This window comes from Phocoena sinus, chromosome 2 (genome assembly GCF_008692025.1).
Source record: "Phocoena sinus isolate mPhoSin1 chromosome 2, mPhoSin1.pri, whole genome shotgun sequence".
Classification (NCBI taxonomy): Eukaryota; Metazoa; Chordata; class Mammalia; order Artiodactyla; family Phocoenidae; genus Phocoena; species Phocoena sinus.
The window spans coordinates 7,162,134-7,182,762 of record NC_045764.1 but is presented as its reverse complement, the minus strand read 5'-3'; the positions used below and the strand labels follow the sequence as shown (position 1 = coordinate 7,182,762).

Here is a 20,629-nt window from a genome sequence, read left to right as displayed (position 1 = left end):
CAATTGCCAGTAATGAAACTGAATCAGTAATAATAAAAAGGAAACTCCCCAAAAGTCCAGGGCCAGATGGCTTCACAGGTGAATTCTACCAAACATTTACAAAAGAGTTAACACCTAACCTTCTCAACCTATTCCAAAAAATTGCAGAGGGAGGAATGCTTCCAAATTTATTCTACAAGGCCAGCATCGCCCTGATGCCAAAATTAAAGAGATCACACACACACAAAAATTACAGACCAGTATCACTGAGGAGTATAGATGCAAAAATCCTCAACAAAATATTAACAAACTGAATCCAACATTACATTAAAAGGATCATATAGCATGATCAAGTGGGATTTATCTCAGGGCTGCAAATATTTTTCAGTATCCACAAATCAATGTGATATACCACATTAACAAATTGAAGGATAAAAATCATATAATTGTCTCAATAAAAAGCTTTTGACAAAATTCAACATCCATTTATGATAAAAACCCTCCAGAAAGTGGGCATAGAGGGAACATGCTTCAGCATAATAAAGGCCATATATAACAAGCCCACAGCTAACATCAAACTCAATGGTGAAAAGCTGAAAGCATTTCCTCTAAGATCAGGGAGAAGACAAGGTTTCCCACTCTTGCCACTTTTATTCAACATAGTATTGGGAGTCCTAGCCACAACAGTCAGACAAGAAAAAGAAATAAAAGGAATCCAAATTGGAAAGAAGAAGTAAAACTGTTGCTGTTTACAGATGACATGATACTATACATAGAAAACCCTAAAGATGCCACTTAGAAAACTACTAGAGCTCATCAATGAATTTGGAAAGTTCCAGGACATAAAATTAATAAACAGAAATCAGTTGCATTTCTGTACACTAACAATGAGCTATTGGACAGAGAAATTAAGGAAACAATCCCATTTACAATCACATCAAAAAGAATAAAATACCTAGGAATAAACCTACTGAAGGTGGTAAAAAACCTGTACTTGGAAAACTATAAGACAGTGATGAAAGAAATTGAAGACGACACAAACAGATGGAAAGATATACCATGTTCATGGACTGGAAGAATTAATATTGTTAAAATGACCATGCTACCCAAGGCAATCTATAGATTCAAAGCATTCCCTTTCAAAATATCAAGGGCATTTTTCACAGAACTATAACAAATAGTTTTAAAATTTGTATGGAAACACCAAAGACCCTGAGAGCCAAAACGATCTTGAGAAAGAACAGAGCTGGAGGAATCACACTCCCTGACTTCAGACTGGACTACAAAACTGCAGTAATCAAAACAGTATGATACTGGCACAAGAACAGACACATAGATCAGTGGAACAGGACAGAGAGCCCAGAAATAAACCACACACTTATGGTTAATTAATCTACAACAAAGGAGGCAAGGATATACAATGGAGAAAAGACAGTCTCTTCAATGGTGTTGTTGGGAAAACTGGACAGCTACATGTAAAAAATGAAATTAGAACACTTCTAACATCGTATACAAAAATAACTCAAAATAGATTAAAGACCTAAATGTAACACCAGAAGCCATAAGATTCCTAGAAGAAAACATAGGCGTAACACTCTGACATAAATTGTCACAATGTGGGACCTCCCTCGTGGTGCAGTCGTTAAGAATCCGCCTGCCAATGCAGGGGACACGGGTTCGAGCCCTGGCCCAGGAAGATCCCACATGCCGCGGAGCAGCTAAGCCCATGCACCACAACTACTGAGCCTGTGCTCTAGAGCCTGCGAGCCACAACTACTGAGCCCACGCACCACAACTACTGAGCCCACGTGCCACAACTACTGAAGCCTGTGTGCCTAGAGCCTGTGCTCTGCAACAAGAGAAGCCACTGCAATAAGAAGCCCACGCACCACAACGAAGAGCAGCCCCCACTCGCCGCAACAAGAGAAAGCCCGAGCGCAGCAACTTAGACCCAACGCAGCCAAATAAATAAATAAATGATAAAGTTTAAAAAGAAGATTGTCACAATGTTTTTGGAGGTCTGTCTCCTAAAGCAAAGGAAATAAAAGCAAAATAAACAGATGGGACCTAATTAAGCTTAAAAACTTTTGTGCAGCTAGGAAACCATCAACAAGCCCAAAAGATAACCTACTAAATGGGAGAAAATATTTGCAAGTAATACGACCTATAAGGGGTTAATATACAAAATATTTAAACAGCTCATACAATTCAACAGCAAAAAAACAAACAATCCAATTTAAAAATGGGTAGAAGACCTGAACAGACATTTTTCCAAAGAAGAATACAGATGGCCAACAGGGACATGAAAAGATGCTCAACATCATTAATCAACAGAGAAATGCAAATTAGTACCACAATGAGATATCACCTTACACCAGAATGACTATCGTCAAAAAGAACACAAATAAATATTGGTGAAGGTGTGGAGAAAAGAGATCCCTTGTACACTGTTGGGGGGAATGTAAATTGGTGCAGCCACTGTGGAAAACAGTATGGAAGTTTCTCAAAAAACTAAAAATAGAACTCTCATATGACCCAGCAATTCCACTCCTGGGTATATATCAAAAAACAAAAAAAACAAAAAAACCCCACTAATTCGAAAAGATACATGCACTCCAAGGTTCATAGCAGCATTATTTACAATTGCCAAGATATGGAATCAACCTAAGTGTCCGTCAACAGATGAATGGGTAAATAAGACGAGACATATATATATATAAAGTGAACTACTACTCAGCCATAAAAAAAGAATGAAATTTTGTCACTTGCGACAACATGGATGGACTTGGAGGGCATTATGCTAAGTGAAATAAGGTAGATAGAGAAAGACAAATACTGTATGATATCACTTATTTGTAGAATCTAAAAAATTTTTTTAAACTAGTGAATATAACAAAAAAGCAACAGACTCACAGATATAGAGAACAAACTAGTGGTTACCAGTAGGGAGAGGGAAGCAGGCAGGGGCAAGATAGGGGTAGGGGATTAAGAGGTACAAACTACTATGTATAAAATATACAAGCTACAAGGATATATTGTACAACACAGCGACTATAGCCAAGATTTTATAATAACCATAAGTGGAGTATAACATTTAAATATTGTGGATCACTATGTTGTACCCCTGAAACTTATATAATCTTGTACATCAACTGCACGTCAATAAGAAAATTACTTTAAGGAAAGGACCAGATCAAGAAGGTCTTGTACACCAAGCCAAGGGGTTGAAACTCTAACTTGAGTGACAGTGGCAAGCCAGGGTGGTTTGAAACAAGGCAGTGACAGGTGAGATTAGAGCAGTATTTCTCAAAATATGACACCTGGAAGAACATCACCAGTAGTATATTTGGAAATGGGTTAGAAATGAAAATTCTCTACCCCAGCCCAGACCTACTGAATCAGAAACTCTGGGGATGGGCCCAACAGTCTTTTGGGTTTTTTTTTTGTCTGATTGTTTTTGTTTGTTTGTTCGGCCGTGCCACTTGGCATGTGGGGTCTTAGTTCCCCAACCATGGATGGAACCCGCACCCCCTGCGCTGGAAGCGCGGAGTCTTAACCACTGGACCACCAGGGAAGTCCCATGGCAGTCTGTTTTAACACACCTTCCCTCCAGGGGATTCTGATAGATGCTAAAGTTTGAGAACCACTGGATTCAAGTTTAGAAAGACCACTCAGTCTGGGGCTGGGTGTCTGGGTAGGAAGCTACTGCAACACTCCAGGAAATGTGATAGTGAGAATTCATTTTTTCATTTAACAAATACTTGTTGACCATCTACTATGTGCTAGACACTGTTCTAGACACTAAAGATTCAGCAGTGAGCAAAGCAAAGCCCATGTGGTAATGGAGTGCACATTCTAGTGGAAATAATAATATCTATTGACATCATTTATGCAGTTCCAGATGCTGTCCTAAATACATTTAGGTGTATATTTATTTCTTCACCCTCACAACAACCCCATCAGATAGGTACAGTCTTTGTCTTCATTTTACAATTAAGGAAACTTAGTTTAAGTAGTAGAACCCAGATTCAAATCCAAGGTCATGCCCTAGATGCCAATGTCCTAGGCACCATGCTGTACTGCTTCCACAGCATCATAGTGGCAGTGGTAGTGAAATATATTTATTCAGAATATATTGTTTTAGTACCTACTGAGTGCTAAGCACTGTTCTAGGAATTTAGTTAACAAGATCTCTCTCTTGATGGAAACTACATTCTAGTGAAAGATAAAAAATAAAATTAAGAAACAAGCAATATAGGGCTTCCCTGGTGGTGCAGTGGTTGAGAGTCCGCCTGCCGATGCAGGGGACAAGTGTTCTTGCCCCGGTCCGGGAAGATCCCACATGCCGCGGAGCGGCTGGGCCCGTGAGCCATGGCCGCTGAGCCTGCGCGTCCGGAGCCTGTGCTCCGCAACGGGAGAGGCCACAGCAGTGAGAGGCCCACGTACCGCAAAAAAAAAAAAAAAAAAAAGAAAGAAAGAAACAAGCAATATAAAAAAGCATTATGCTAAGAAAAGGAAAAAAAAGAAGCAAGCAATATAAATAGTATATTAGAAGGTGATAAGTCTTGTGGAAAAAAGAAACACGGGAACATAGTAAGACAGATAGAGAATGTGATGGGAAGAGAAAGCTACAGGGATTGGGATGGGCAAGTTGAGATATCAACAAAGACTTAAAAACAAGGAAGTTAGCCAAGGGAATAAATGAAGACCATTCCAGGCAGAGGAAGCAGCTACACCTAAATCCTTAATGTGGGAGCAGGGCGAGGAACATCCAGGCCAGTGTGGCTGGAGCAGAGTGATCCCCGGCTACAGAGCAAGGGAGGAGGGATTGCATGCAAATCTTGTAGGGCTTTGTTGGTTTTTACTCTGTAAAACGGGAAGCCATTGCAGGATTGGGAGAGAGAAATGACATAATCTTGTTTAGGTTTTAACAAGATCGAACCTATTGTTTTGTTGAGAATAGACTGCAGGGGACAAGAGAAGCCTATTGGGAACTATTGCAATAACCAGAGGGGAAAAAGTGATGGTGGCTTGCGCTGGATGGGATCAGTAGAGCCAACAGGTTTTGCAGATGGATGGATATTTTGCTGATGGAGGGCCAGAGAAAGTGGACTCTAGGGACCACCTACCGAAAGGGGGAGAGCGTGGAAGGGGCAGGTTTGAGGGTGGGTGCTCGGAGGGTGGTTGTTTTGGACAACCAGATAGACGTTGAATACACGTTGGTTATACAAGTCTAGAATTTGGAGAGAGATCTGGTCTAAGGAAATAAATTTGTGAGTTCTAAGTAAATAGGCAGTCTTTTAAATGATTAATAATGTAGGTAATGTTGGGAAAAGATAAAGCTATAGGTGTCATTTCTCATAGGTTTACTGTCAGGCACTGTGCTCGACCCAGTGGATTGGCTCATTTCATTCCAACAAAATAAGAAGAGGTGGGACAGATAGGAGGTATCTACCATCAGGGACCAGAAGCACCAATGGTCTCTGTTCTCTGACCGGCTTTTTTAGGGAATTCCGTCTGTGATTGATGCAGCGGCAAGCAGTCCTCTCTCCACCTCGAAGTGGGGTTGAGAAGTTGCAAGGCTCCACCCTGAGATCGACTTTCACTCTCCAAACTGGGCCCCGCCCACGCGCTTGCGCACCAAGGGCCGTTCGCAGGGGGCGGGGCCTGAGCGAGCACAAAGGGGCCTGAATAAGTTGAGCGCTCGTGCTGCGCTGGGCGTTGCCAGGCGAAGCGAGTGTCTCCGAGGCCGCTACAGTTGGCCTCTCGCTGGCCCAGCCCAGCCCACGGATCCCGAGTGGAGAACGCGAGCACCACCCGACTCACTGGCGAGCTCCCAGGCGGGGTGCCCCGTCCTCTCAAGGGTGGCCGAGCGAGGGTTACCCGGGCGAGCAGGACCCACGGGTGAGTGGGCGCGTCGCTGCGGGGCCGGGCCCTGCTCGCCCCGCCCCTGTGCCTGCTAGGCCCCGCCCCGAAGCCCAGGCTCCGCCCCTTCTGCCCCGCTGCTCCTTCTGGGTACCTGAGATCTATCCGCCTCACTCTTTTTTCTCGTTTCCTCTTTCTTTAGGAAGGGTCTTTAATTTCGAGTCTCCGTAGTTTCCGCGCCCCCTTTGTCTTTCGGGGTCTCGATTCTGGGGGCTCCTTTCTGAGTTCCTCCTGCAGGTCAGTCATTTGATCCCCAGGGTTTAGGATACTTTCTCCATCTCAGCCTTCTCTAGGCAGATTTTACCTTACAGACGTGATTGTTGATTTCTGGAAGAAGAAAGAAAAAAGTTTGAGGGACCAGAGAAGCCCCATCGGTCAGCTCGCGGGGTCCCCGAAAGGAGGGGCTTTCTGCTGTGCAGAGGCATACTAGCACACCTGGACCATAGACCACCAAGGCCTGTTACGGAAAGCAATTCTGTTGTCCAGCTGAACCCCCAAAAACTTGGGGAAGGGAAGTGTAAGAATTGTAGAGATAATCTAGTGAGACCTCTTCTCAGTTCAGGAAGCAGAGGCCCGAGAGAGTGAACTGACTTGGTCCAGGTTACATGCTAGTTAAAGGGCCCCTCCGCCCGTATTCTGCTGTGTCTAGGAATAGAAAAAATAAAATGGGGAAAGAAATGGAAGATTAGCCTTTCTTATAGCTCTTGGGGTTTTAATACGACTATAAAAGTAAAAGCACTTTTCAGAGCTAGAAGAAGGTGATGGCTTTTTGCATAGAAGGGAGTTGAAATTACATCAAAGGCTTCTGTTAGATTAAAACCTCAGATTGTCACGGACTTAATATTGGTGGGATTTTAAAATACCCACATAAACCCTAATACTGTTTAATAAAATTTGCTTTTTGCAAACTAGAGAGTCAGGCATTGCCATTTCCTGTTTTTCCAGACACAGCTTAGTATTACAGAGGTCAAATATATTTCATATAAATTATTTTTTGCCACAGCTGTCATTAAAGAAACCACTAACTTTCGCAGTGCTGAAGGCTACCAGCAGAATTAGTGCCGCCAGTGAATTTCTGGGAATCACGGAAATCTTTAAGGAATTTTAAGTTGATCTTTCCTATTTTTAGTTGCATTCTGTTTTTAATAAGTAGTAAGTGGTAAGAGAGACCAAAAGAATTTACACCATCACCATATAGTATAGCCACTAGGGTTCCTCTTATGGTGAAAATACACTCATGTCCCCTTTAGATATTTTGGGAAAGCAGAGTATTGAAATGCCTGATATGTTTATTTATTTATTTATTTATTTGGCCGCGTGGCATGCGGGATCTTAGTTCCCCTGCGCAGGGATTGAACCTGTGCCCCCTGAAGTGGAAGCACAGAGCCCTAACCACTGGACTGCCAGGGAACTCCCAAATGCCTGATATGTTTAGGGGGATGCATATTTCTACTGAGAAAAATGGCGATTTCCCCAGTAGTTAAGCTGAATGCAGCATATTTTTCTGCTCTATTAAATGTTTGAAAATGATGAAAGGTTACATAGATAACATTTAGGAAAATCCTTTTTTTTTTTTTTTTTGCGGTACGCAGGCCTCTCACTGTTGTGGCCTCTCCCGTTGCGGAGCGCAGGCTCAGTGGCCATGGCGCACGGGCCCAGCCGCTCCGCGGCATGTGGGATTCTCCTGGACCAGGGCACGAACCCGTGTCCCCTGCGTCGGTAGACGGACTCTCAACCACTGCGCCATCAGGGAAGCCCGGAAAATACTTTTTGAATGACTTTGAGTAAATAAAAGTATTTTATTATATATCAAAAAGACAAGCCTCAAGCAGAAATGGCTTGGGTGAAACAAAAGTTAAGATAGGATCACTGCTGGGCTTCCCTGGTGACGCAGTGGTTGAGAGTCCGCCTGCCGATGCAGGGGACACGGGTTCGTGCCCCGGTCCGGGAGGATCCCACGTGCCGCGGAGCGGCTGGGCCCGTGCGCCATGGCCGCTGAGCCTGCGTGTCCGGAGCCTGTGCTCTGCAACGGGAGAGGCCACAACAGTGAGAGGCCCGCATACCGCAAAAAAAAAAAAAGATAGTATCACTGCTCTGAGAAAACTGTAAAACCAATGTTAAACACTATAGCCACTAAATTCATATAAAAACATGACTCATTTTGAAAGTATTTTTAATACCCTAAATTTGTACCTTTTTTTCTTCCATGTTTCTTAGTGTCATTTTCCTGTGGAATATATATATATATATATATATAATATATATATGTATATATATATATATATAAAATATATAATTATATATGTTAATGGATCATCAGGCTGTACCACATGTGTCCAACTCACTTATTGGTCATAATTAGTATATGTGCAGCAATGAAGCAGTCAACCTCCCATTAAAATGAATGCAGTTGAAGGACAAAGTTTGACCGAAATCTGGCTTATGTCTTGTTGCGTCCGGTTTTCCAAATTTTACATAAATTTATACAATAACATAACAATGTACTGCCTTAAATTGCAACATGAGCCTGAACCTAAATTAATAAGTAAGCATCAAAATTTTTAAAAAATCAAATAGTAACAATACATTAATTTTCTTCATTCTCATCAATATATGTGTTAGCGTGCACATGCGGGAAAATGCAAACAACAATTCTAATGATGTATCCACTTAGGTGGTTGCTACCATCATCAGAGTGAGAACTGGGCGACTCAAATGACTTCATTTAAACAGTCTGAACAACTGTGGGAATTATGGTTTCAGAATAGAATGTCAGTGCCATAACATTTAGAATGTTACTTATATAACACAATTCTAGAGGAGGTGGGAGGAAGCATAAGACCAATTTCCTTATTTTTCCTAGAAATGAATCACTCAGTACTTGTGTGTGATTTATACATGGACTTCAAACAAATGACTTAGTCTCCTAACAGTCTTTTTTATTAAGTCTTTTATTAACAGTCTTTTATTACTTTTATTTACTTAGCAGCCTTTTTATTAACCATTTAGAGAACTTTTACACTACACCTTTAATATTGAAGAAACATTTAATATTTAATACTGAAGAAACATTTATCTGAAGTTCAGCAATTCCCATCAATTTTATTTCCATTTCCTATTTTCCCTCCTGGTAAATCCAGGTAAAGCTAAATTTATGACACTTGTTAAAGCATTTGTTATAAGATTCCTTTTCACAAAACTTTTTTTTTTTTTTTTTGTGGTACGCGGGCTTCTCACTGTTGTGGCCTCTCCAGTTGCGGAGCACAGGCTCCGGACGCGCAGGCTCAGCGGCCATGGCTCACGGGCCCAGCCGCTCCGCGGCATGTGGGATCTTCCCGGACTAGGGCACGAACCAACGTCCCCTGCATCGGCAGGCGGACTCTCAACCACTGCGCCACCAGGGAAGCTCCATAAAACTTTTCCAGTCTTTTTTTCTAACTCATCATTTGGTTGGGATGACGTTCACCTGATGGATATTTCTAACTGCTGTGATGCTTATTTTGCCTTCTCTTTTTGTACTTTAATGTTTTGCTTGACTTCTTTAACATAATAAACATTTGGGGCTTCCCTGGCGGCGCAGTGGTTGAGAGTCCGCCTGCCGATGCAGGGGACACGGGTTCGTGCCCCGGTCCGGGAGGATCCCACATGCCGCGGAGCGGCTGGGCCCATGAGCCATGGCCGCTGAGCCTGCGCGTCCGGAGCCTGTGCTCCGCAGTGGGAGGGGCCGCAGCGGTGAGAGGCCCGCGTACCGCAAAAAAACAAAAAACATAATAAGCATTTGTAATATATATAACTGAAAAAGTTCAAAAAATTTGAATTCATTTACAGGATGAAACCTACTTTATTAGGTCTGATTTTAATGTATTTCAGCCAATAGAAACATATTTAAATAGAAGAATGAATTCAAGGAATCATGGTGAAAATTCTGGGCACTTTATTTTAATAAATGACTGTAACATATATTAATATATAATATTAAAATATACATATATTGTATATAATAGGTATTATATAATATTACATATAATAATAAATGTTAAATGAATGATATATTTTGGTAATAAAATAAGAAGTCACCAAAAAAACAAGTGCAAGATTATGTCTTTGAAAAACTGGCTATACAAGTTTGGTGACTAGACTGTTACGTGAACTGGAGCTGAAAATTTAATTTTAAGGACTACATTGTTTTAAAGTCAGGGATCTCAGTGTCAGGACTGCCACACAGCTGTCAATGACTGTGTCAATAGTCCATCTTCTCACATCAGGACACAGTGGCCTAAGTCAGTGGACTGCAGTGACTGGCATGTTTCCAAACAGTCAAGAAAAGGAAAAGGAAGAAACCATTGCTTCCCAGTAAGAAGAAAAGGAAGAGAGTGAGAAGACTGATCTTACATTCCCTTAACGGACAAAAAGGGAGATAAAGTTTTGAATATGATTAAATGAAATGGTGGTGCGATATTTTGACAATCTCCTGAGCAGTTAACACCAGGAGTGTGATTTCAGAAATGTATAAACTGTTGTCTGAAATACCAGAATTAGTCTCCAGCATTTAGGACAGCACTCTGTAACTCTGAATGCAATTTTATGTATCTTTCAGGGTTGATTTTATTTCCAAAATAGAACATGAATCCTTCTCACTCTTGGAATTGAATGTTTAAAAATCTAATATATTTAATGGGATTCTTAACTCCAATTTTTTTAAATGCTAGTTTTGTCCATTCTTAAAGGGATTTCCCAAACTGTCACTATTATGTTATCTACTAATGTTGTTTTCACATCTTTCAGAAATAACTGGTAATAAGACCTCTGTAGCCATGGCTAGTTCTGATGTGAAACCAAAATCAGTAAGTCATGCCAAAAAGTGGTCAGAAGAGATAGAAAATCTGTACAGATTTCAACACGCAGGATATCGAGATGAAATTGAATATAAACAAGTGAAGCAAGTTTCTGTGGTAAGATTTATGCCTCTACAAACCTGAACTCAATATGAGTTTGTTAGGTGGTGAAAAGCACTAAAAAAAAAAACAAAAAACAACCAAACAAAAAAACCCACCACCAGGGCTTCCCTGGTGGCGCAGTGGTTGAGAATCTGCCTGCCAATTCAGGGAACACAGGTTCGAGCCCTGCTCTGGGAAGATCCCACATGCCGCGGAGCAACTGGGCCCGTGAGCCACAATTACTGAGCCTGCGTGTCTGGAGCCTGTGCTCCACAACAAGAGAGGCCGCGATAGTGAGAGGCCCATGCACCACGACGAAGAGCGGCCCCCGCTTGCCACAGAGAGAGCCCTCGCACAGAAACGAAGACCCAACACAGCCATAAATTAATTAATTAATAAAAAAAACAAAACAAACAAACAAAAAAACCCACCACCAACAAAGAACCAGAGAATACTAAAAGGGAATTCTACTCCAGCCTCTCGTTTTACTGATGGGGAGCTAAGGCCCAGAAGAATGATTTTCAGGCCGACTGAGGCAAGAGGTGGTTCCTCAGCACAGAAACATTAAGAATTTTCTGGCTTTTACTGACAACTGCGCTGTGAATCTTTTATGGTAGACCATCAAAGCAGAGTCATTTTCTCTCCCTAAGGTAATTCTATTATCAGATATTCAGTTTGCTGTAGAACTATTATTTCTTTCCTGTTTCTTATTTTAACCACAAATTATAAAGGGGTTAAATTCTTCTTTAGGTGACAAAATCTCCCGATTTTGGTTGTGTATTCCACACTTTCTTTTTTTTTTAGAAGATGTTGGGGGTAGGAGTTTATTAATTAATTTATTTATTTTCTTGCTGTGTTGCATCTTCGTTTCTGTGCGAGGGCTTTCTCTAGTTGCGGCAAGCGGGGGCCACTCTTCATCGCGGTGTCCAGCCTTTCTTGAGAGACTAGAGACATGGTTTTGCTTTTCAAAGATTATACCAAAATCTAGATACGGCCCCAGTTTATAATGTGATTTTTAAAATTCATTTATTCTACTGAATACTGGGAGGCTGAGTTCGGAAGGATATTATAGAATATAACATAGTATTCATAAATGTATTTTAATTTTTAGAGCTGAGGTTGCAACAAAGTGTTTATTATTAACTTGTTTTTTATTTTTGTTTTATGTTTTTTTTATTATTAACTCACCATTGTTCAGAGACTAATTCTTAGATGGGTTTTTCAGATCCCCATATTCTGTTTCTTCCTTCATTCTACTCTTTGATCTCTACTTAACACGTCCTAAAAAAGTAGATAGGAAAAAAGATGGAGGCAATACAGAGCTAAACTGTAATAGACTCTTTCATTTAATGGATGTTAATTCAGTAGAGATTATTAGGGGTGGTAAGGAATGAAATTAAACATACTGATCAAATGAGGATTTGATGGATGACTATGACTTTCACATATCCATTTCTTCATATCTACTAGCATTTTACTCTTTGGTCCCCATTACCAAAAGGGAGTTTTCATTACTCTATCATCTGTGGCTTCTAAATAGTTGTAAAACACAAGCGTCAGCATTTTAATGCAGTTCAAAAATAAGCTTCATACACTTGCCTTAAGATTGGGATAGGCAATGCCCCTGAAAGGTGTGTAAGACCCAAGGATCATATAGGCAAGGTGATCATACAGGCGCTGATGCACCTACACCACCAACCACCCCAGAAACTGTTGTGATTGAGATCAGATAAGAGATAAGAGACTGAGATAAGATCAGATTTAAGGGAACACAAACAACACCCTTAAAGGGGAAGTCCCAAAAAGCACCTGAGGGTTGTGTGTGTGTGTGTGTGTGTGTGTGTGTAACAATCCAATCCACTGTATGACTTGACAGTTGTAGAGAGGTTTTGCATTTCTCTTCAGTGTATATTTATTGGGTACCTGCCATGTGCAAATTTCTGTGCCAGGTGCTTTAAAAAGATAAATATAAAAGCAAGTGCCGGACCTCAAGAAATTTAGAGTACAGGATTTGGAATCAGCCTGCCCAGGCTTTGCATCCTGGCTCTCCTCCTTGGCTAGGGAACCCTGAACAAGGTTCATAACCCTTACTGAGCTCAAGTGTAAAATGGCGACGCCACTGCCTGCTTTAGAAAATGGTCTCAGGAATTAAATGAAACCATGTGTTGCAAGTGCCTCGCACTGTAGTGCTCAGTAGTAGTTTGTTGAGTGAATGAATGGTGTTCAGTGACTGATAGCTTTTATTATTCCTGTATCTTGGAGTGGAAGATTAAGAGTGACGAACAATAAAAACTTACGCAAGTGAAAATATATGCCCCCCAAAATTAAAGAAAGATAAAATTTTCTTCCTTCACGGACAATCTTCCAAAAGGGCTGCATGCCCCAAGAGGCATTTGCAGTGGGCCTTAAAGGATGGACAGGAGGGTAACTGAAGGCTTGCCTTGATTGGCAGTGGTCTGAAGGGTTTGGGCGATGTTCTTGTCCTTACCTAAAGCACACGTCCTTATGGGCTCTATTAGTGCTTACTGATCTCCTGCCCAAGGAGCGCTGACTTGAGGACCATATCACCCGCCTCCACCATTCTCTAAGGAACGAAGGTTTCCTAGGTTGAATGGGAGTGAGGGGTAGAAAGCCAAGAAGAAAAAATTATGAAAGAGCAAAGGGTTATAGAAAGAAAAAGTCCTAGAGGTTGACGAGGCAGAACCAGCACATCTGTTTGGAAGCCCCCCCGATTTCCTAGGGTGAGGCAGCTGGAAGCAGGACCTCAGTCCTTGTCTTCTTTGAAGAAAGAATTCAGCAAAGTGACAGAGATTGTGAAGCACATAAAGTGTTTATTGGGAGTAAAGTACGTGTTGAAGAACACACAGGCAGGCTCAGAGTTGCACGCAATAGGGGTGGCTGAGATCGCTTATACGGGGGCAGTCTTCTGGGTTACCTCTGGCCAATCGTCCTGTTCGTGCCCACATTTGGCCTGACTCAGGGTCCTTCCTGGTGGGTGCACACGTATCTCTCAGCCAAGATGGATTCCAGCGTGAAGGTTTCTGGGAGGTTGGCAGGACATATTATGGGCTGGTGGCTCCTCTCTCCTTGGGCACCTCCCGAGACTGAGGACCTTCTCTGCGCACGTGTCCAGCTGGAAAATCCCCTTTGCCACAAGAATGAGAAAAATGTGGTCACGTTGTCTTCCACCCAATCAGGGCTCTGTTCCTGCTGGCCTCTTATCTTGAGGTGTCAGCAGGAGGCTGGTTGCAGCTGCTCAGCCTGGGCCCATCTGTCTCCTTCCTCAATCCCACATAAAGTGCTGTGGGTATTTTGAAGAAGCAGCAGTGTACCGTTTCTTCACTGAATAAGGTGGTTGGGGGACCCTACTAAATGAGAGAGCCTCTTGGCCCCAAGAGGAAGACAGCGGTAACGGTATCTTGAGAACTTCTTCCTTTCTCTGCTGAGGGTAATGGAAGCAACAAAGGGCAGGCTTGACCTAAGTGATGGAAAGCATTGCTTTTCTCTATGATGTACGTGTCAGAGAGCCTGCCAAGGTTTACCAGATAGGCTGCTACCCATTTTTGCTAACTCCTAAATAAACGAGACCACAGAAGAAAGCGAAAATATGTTGCTAGAAAATAAAGGATGTGTGTTCTTTTGTATGCGTGGCATGCTCGTGTTCCAGTTTGGAAGCTGTGAGTTATAAGTGGGGGATTGGAGGATGAGTAGCTGCCTGTAGAGATGACGTTGAAGGACAGGATTTGTTTTTTATGCCGGGAACACAAAATCGAAATACTAGGGTCTTGACAGTGGTGGAGTACATGTCACACAATCCAGAAGCAACATACCTAACCACAGCAAAAATGCGCCGACCTGAGCAAGAAAGTATAACGCGAATTCAGAGAGGAAGGGGAGGAAAATGTCCAAAAAGATCGAGCTGAACGATCAAGGAAGCAAACCAATGTGGCGAACGAGAGAGACTAGTGGGGAGAAGGTAAGAAGAGATTGCTAAGGACTTTGTTTATGACCTCAATTTCTATGAAAAATTGAGTTTTCAGGTGTGAACTTGAAACACGGACACGAGGAAATACACGTGTATTTCTCTAGATATAGAGATTTTCTAGATGTAGAGATTTAGATATCTCTAGTCTAACTGCTTCCTTTAGTCACCCCTGTGGCCTGGGCCTAGCCCTAATTTCTTCCTTGGGTATTATTTTTAGAAGTTAGTAAGTAATAATGCTTAAAATAGTTTGTAAACATAAGGATAAAGTTTAGATTATTTTGAATGTTTTATCTTGGCTGCAGAGTAGAAATTTAAATCTAGAAATTGGGATCTGAATTAGTTGCCCTGCAGTATAAGGCTGACACTTAACGTATGTTGTGTGTTGTGTGTGTGTGTTGTGTGTTGTGTGTGTGTGTGTTGTGTGTGTGTGTTGTGTGTTGTGTGTGTGTGTGTGTAAGATATCACTAAGAGCTCAAGTATTTTTAAATTTAATTTTGTACTTTAATTGTTTGATGTGACTTGTGTTTTTAACTGTTTGATAGTGAAATATTATATAAAAAGAACATCAACATTACAATATTTGTACTCTGGCTTTCAATATACAGGTAGATCGTTGGCCAGAGACAGGATATGTGAAGAAACTTCAGAGACGGGACAATACTTTCTATTACTACAACAGGCAGAGGGAATGTGATGACAAGGAAGTCCACAAAGTGAAAATTTACGCTTACTAGCCTTACTTCTTTGTATTACCTGTCATTATCTTTTTAAAAATCCACTGTTTGATTCTACACCATGTAAGTGTCATTTTACAAAAGACTCCAGAATGCAGACTTCAATGGAATGTTTTGAGACACAAAAGCCATGAAACTTGGTCTCTGATAATCGTCCCATTCTGTTCTAAAATATAACTGCAGTAGCATTCCATTGGTGCCCGCCTTGGTCTGGTTCTTCCTGTTTTAACCGTGGTAGCATAACTACAGTAAGTCTCCTACATACAAACGAGTTCTGTTCTGAGAGCGCGTTCGTAAGTCCAGTTTGTTCGTAAGTCCAACAGAGCTAGCCTAGGTACCCGACTAACACAATCGGCTACATAGTACTGTACCGTAATAGGTTTAGAATACTTTTCACACAAATAATACATAAAAAACAAACACAAAAAATAAAGAAGACATTTTTACTCTTACGGTACAGTCCCTTGAAAAGGACAGTAGTACAGCACAACAGCTGGCATCCAGGGGCTGGCATCGAGTGAGCCGGCAAGAAGAGTTACTGACTGGAGGAGGGAGAGGAGGTGGGCGACGGTAGAGCTGAAGGATCGTCAGCGATAGGAGATGGAGGGCAAGCGGCGATTCCACTCACGCCTGACACTGATGGAACGCACGTTCGCATCTTGGAAAGTTTGCAACTTGAAGGTTCGTATGTAGGAGACTTCCTGTACTACGCAGGGGAAGAAAGAGCCCCACTTGAAACTATTGCAGCGGTTGTGTAGAGGTTGTGTAGAGGTTAGTCCCCCCACGCCCATCACTTTGAACTGCTAGATCTGCATTCTGTGGCCCGAGGGGCTTTCTCTTGCCTCTGGAGTCCTTTGCCTCTCTCTGGGTTGAGTGGAAATGCCAAGAAATGATGGTGCCTGGGGCGGAGAGGTATCAAAGGCCCAGCCACCTGCTTCCCGGGGAGGAATCAACCTGAGGTTAATCTTTGCTCACATGCAGCAGTAACTCATTGGATGACGAAGGCAATTGGTTCTCTTCCGTCCTTGCTCCCTTCCCCCACTCCCCGGCCAGCGGCTCTTTCCCTCCTGAATCACCTCCTGGGACTTGGAGCCTTGTCCTGGGGTCAGCTTCTGGGTCCCCTCCCCGCCACCACCACCAGAGAAGACGTGTTCCAGTGCTGCCTGGCATCACTGCAGAAACTGCCCAAGTGCTAACGTGCTAAGAAGACAATTAAACCCCGGGAGACTTAAGAAGTCCCCCCAGCTCAGTGAGTCTTGAGGCTTTGAAATTAACTAGCTGAAAGATATCATTTTCATTACAATTTTTTTGTCACTGATAAGACTTTTTGTTCCCATTGATAAGTTCTGACCTTTAAATAGCTTTGGGGTTACGAGCTCACATATATCAATTCATTCAACTTCAGGTCCTGTTTTCCAGAACTACCTGCCCCACGAAGCTCCGTTAGTTTTTCCCAGTTCAAAATTGTGCCTTTGGGACTTCCCTGGTGGCGCAGTGGTTAAGAATCCGCCTGCCAAGGCAGGGGACACGGGTTCAAGCCCTGGTCCAGGAAGATCCCACATGCCACGGAACAAGTAAGCCTGTGTGCCACAACTACTGAGCCTGTGCTCTAGAGCCTGTGAGCCACAACTACTGAGCCCGTGTGCCACAACTACTGAGCCTGCGCGCCTAGAGCCCGTGCTCTGCAACAAGAGAAGCCACCGCAATGAGAAGCCCACGCACGCAACGAAGAGTAGCCCCTTCTACTCGCCGCAACTAGAGAAAGCCCGCGCACAAAAACAAAGACCCGATACAGCCAAAAATAAATAAATAAATATTTTTAAAAAAGAAAGAAAAGGCAAGGCACTGACTGGGAGACTAAGTCTGCAAAACATACACAAAATAAAGGACTTATGTCCACAGTATATAATGAATTCTCAATGTTAAGACAAGACAATTAAAATTAGGCAAAAAAATAATAATAATAAAAATAAAATTAGGCAAAAGATGTGAACATTTAAAAAACAAAACAAAAGTGTGCCTTTTCAGAACAAACACATCGTGGAAAGGATAAATAGATGGGTAAGCCTCTTTTATGCCTTTCCTATGCTGCCTGGGGTCATCTTATTTAGCACTTGTTTCAAGTCATTTATCTGTACCTCTGTGGTCAGGATTTCTGTCACTGTCTGTCTTCCAGGTTTGGCACACCACTAGGTGCTGAGCATAGGAGGTCTTTTGAATCTGATAATGCTTTAAAAAAAAAAATTACTGTGGTAGAATAATTGTCTGCAAAGGTAACCACATCCTTATTCCTGGAACCTGTGGATGTGGTACCTTATATGGCCAAAGAAACACTGCAGATGTGATTAAGAACTTGATATGTGGACATTATCCTGGAAAACCTAGGTGGACCCCATGTAATCACCCGGGACCTTAAAGAGGGGAGAAGGCAAGTCAGAGTCAGAGAAGATGTGATGAAGGAAGCAGAGGCCTGAGACGTGCAAGGAAGGAGCATAGAATACATAAAGCCCCAAGAGTCTCCAAAAGGAACACAACCCTGCTAACCCCTTAGTTTTACCAGATAAGACCCATTTCAGACTTCTGGCTTCCAGAACTGTAACAGGATAAACTCGTGTTGTTTTACACTTCTCCGTTTGTGGTGATCTGTTAAAGCAGCGGTAGGAAATGGACACTGACATGGAATAGATGAAGCCAGTAACCATCCATAGTCTCGAAGTAAGCTTGATTGTCAGCCATGGCCTGCCACTTTTGACATTTTGCTACTGGTTCAGATTCAATCCAGGGAAGTTGGTCAGGCAGTTTTTATCTGGAAAGCTCTCAGTAATTAGCTCGAATGTTCTAAATGCGATGGTATCTCTCTGCAGCAAGACTCACTTCAGAAACATGGCCCTTGGGACCATGAGATGCAGTTTTGGTTCACTGAGTCCGTGTGACCAGTGCTTTCCCAATGTGCCTTATGGGGAGCATAGCCGGTGCCAATCTTTCTTAAAAAATGGGTAAGCCACTTTCTTCTCAGCTCCTTTTGGCCACTTCTCATAAGTGCCTGTGCCAGCTAACCAGTATGGTACTGTGGAGAGCGGCATTGGCAGTCACTCATAGTAGGGTGTCTGTTCTGTGTTGGGACTTGGCCCACAGGCTTTGGTCCATGATGGCAAGAGAACCCCAATCCTGTTCCCTACTAGATACTGGAGAAGAGCTGTTCTAACACACAGTTGCCGGTTTCAGACTGAAGCAGCAAGAGGGCCAGGCTACCCAGCTTGGCAGGGCATCCCCAGTATGAATGAGCACTTGGGGAGGACCCCTCTCTCCAGGGGATCAGAAACCTGCTTAGTTTCTACCATTAAGTTGCACTTGGTGATGCTTGTCAAGAAGCAGCTGATTACTCACTAACTATGTATTTATTCTTCCACATTCATTGGTTCTCTAGCCTGGCTGTGCACTGGAATAGCACAAGGCATTATTTAAACAATACTGATGCCTGGACCCCACCCCATTCCAGTTAAACCATAATCTCTGGGGTCAGATCATAGAAAAAAAACTATACACACACACACACACACACACACACACACACACACACACACACACATCTGTCCTCAGTGGCTAGCACAGAGTTCCTGAAACCCTTGAACTGAAACAGGAGGGAAGGGGGCAGGGCACAACCTTTAAAAGAATGACATAGCCCGAGGACACGTAAACTGATTAGAACAAAATAGGTCCAAGATGGTGGATGAGTCGACTTCCACTAGACTTTGAGTCTCAGTAAACGCTCACTGTAACACATCCCCAAGCTAAATGACACACCCACAGGCGCCATGACAGTTCCGAGGCTAACCATAAAGGTCAAAAAGTGGGCGGTGGCCCAATTCCTGGAAATCCCCGCCCCTTCTCCAAAATAGCTGGAACGCTCCTCCCACTCATTAGCCCGTGAAATTACCCACCCCTATAAAGACAGAGAAGCCCATACCCTGGTGTCGCTCTTGCCTTCTGAGATGGCCCACACTCTGTCTGCGGAGTGTGTTTCTCTCTAAATGAATCCACTTCTTACCTATCACTTTGCCTCTCACTGAATTCTTTCTGCCACGAGACATCAAGAACCTGAGCTTCATTAAGTCCTGAGACCAGGTGTGCAATCTAAGTTAGAAGAATATGGGTTCAAGTCCCAGTCTGGATGGCACGGTTTCATGACTTCCTAAGTGTGAGACCCCCCAGAAGCATCTCTTGCTCTCATATTCATCTCTGACCTCCGTCTCTGACACAGGGCTCCTAAAATCCTTGTAAATTCCTAAGTGACAAGAGGACTGGGCGCATCTTTTGTTCCACTGAGGCGACTCTGAGTGAGCTCCTGGATGGGCGCTGGTCACCAAGAAGATCAAGCTTGGAATTTTCAGCCCTAACCCCACATCCTCCAGAGAAGGGAGAGGGGCTAGAAATGGAGCTAATGATCCATCATGCCTAGTGACAAAGCGTCCGCAAAATCCTAATAGCAGAGGGTTCAGACAGCTTCCCAGGGTGTGGGACAAACATCTGTATGGAGAGGGTGTCATGCCCCAACTCCACAGGGACAGAAGCTCCCGACCTTGGGACCTTCCCAGGCCTCACCCAACTTCCACGCTGGCTTCCCAGACTCTGCTGTCGTCCCTTCCGACCCATTATCTTCCCTGCGGCCAGAGTGAGCTTTCTAAACCGCAAATCTGAAAGCTGCCTCGCTGGTAAAACTCTTGGAAGTTCCCTATCATTCTGAAAATGAAGCGTCGATGCCACCCAGTGTTCCGCATGGCCCTTCATGACCTTGTCATTGTTTAGTCCTTGGGCGTCTTCTCTGAAAGCTTCCAACCTCCACACCTAATTGACCTGTTTTCAGACCGTTAAGGCTTCTCACTGGCTGCATGTGGCTCTCCCCACAAGCCAGCCTGATGCTTTTTTCCTGGTTGGCTTCCACTCTTCCTCTTGCTCAACTGGGCCACATTTCAGAGGAAGACTTTCCTCACGGTCTCCACTGCCTCCAATCTGGGTGAGAGGTCCTTCCCCTGATAGAGCCCTTTTATTTCAGCACTTGTCACACTCTG

The 20,629-nt window shown here is 43.1% G+C and overlaps 1 protein-coding gene across 1 annotated transcript; it reads left to right on the top strand.

The window, feature by feature from the left end:
• The first annotated feature begins 5,702 nt into the window (after positions 1 to 5,702).
• On the top strand, positions 5,703 to 15,753 carry MEIG1 (meiosis/spermiogenesis associated 1). The gene is made up of 3 exons (XM_032622293.1): positions 5,703 to 5,883; positions 10,690 to 10,856; positions 15,432 to 15,753. Exons 2-3 carry the CDS (start codon positions 10,719 to 10,721, stop codon positions 15,558 to 15,560), a joined length of 267 nt encoding a protein of 88 aa, XP_032478184.1. The 5' UTR covers positions 5,703 to 5,883; positions 10,690 to 10,718; the 3' UTR covers positions 15,561 to 15,753.
• The last annotated feature ends 4,876 nt before the right edge of the window (positions 15,754 to 20,629 follow it).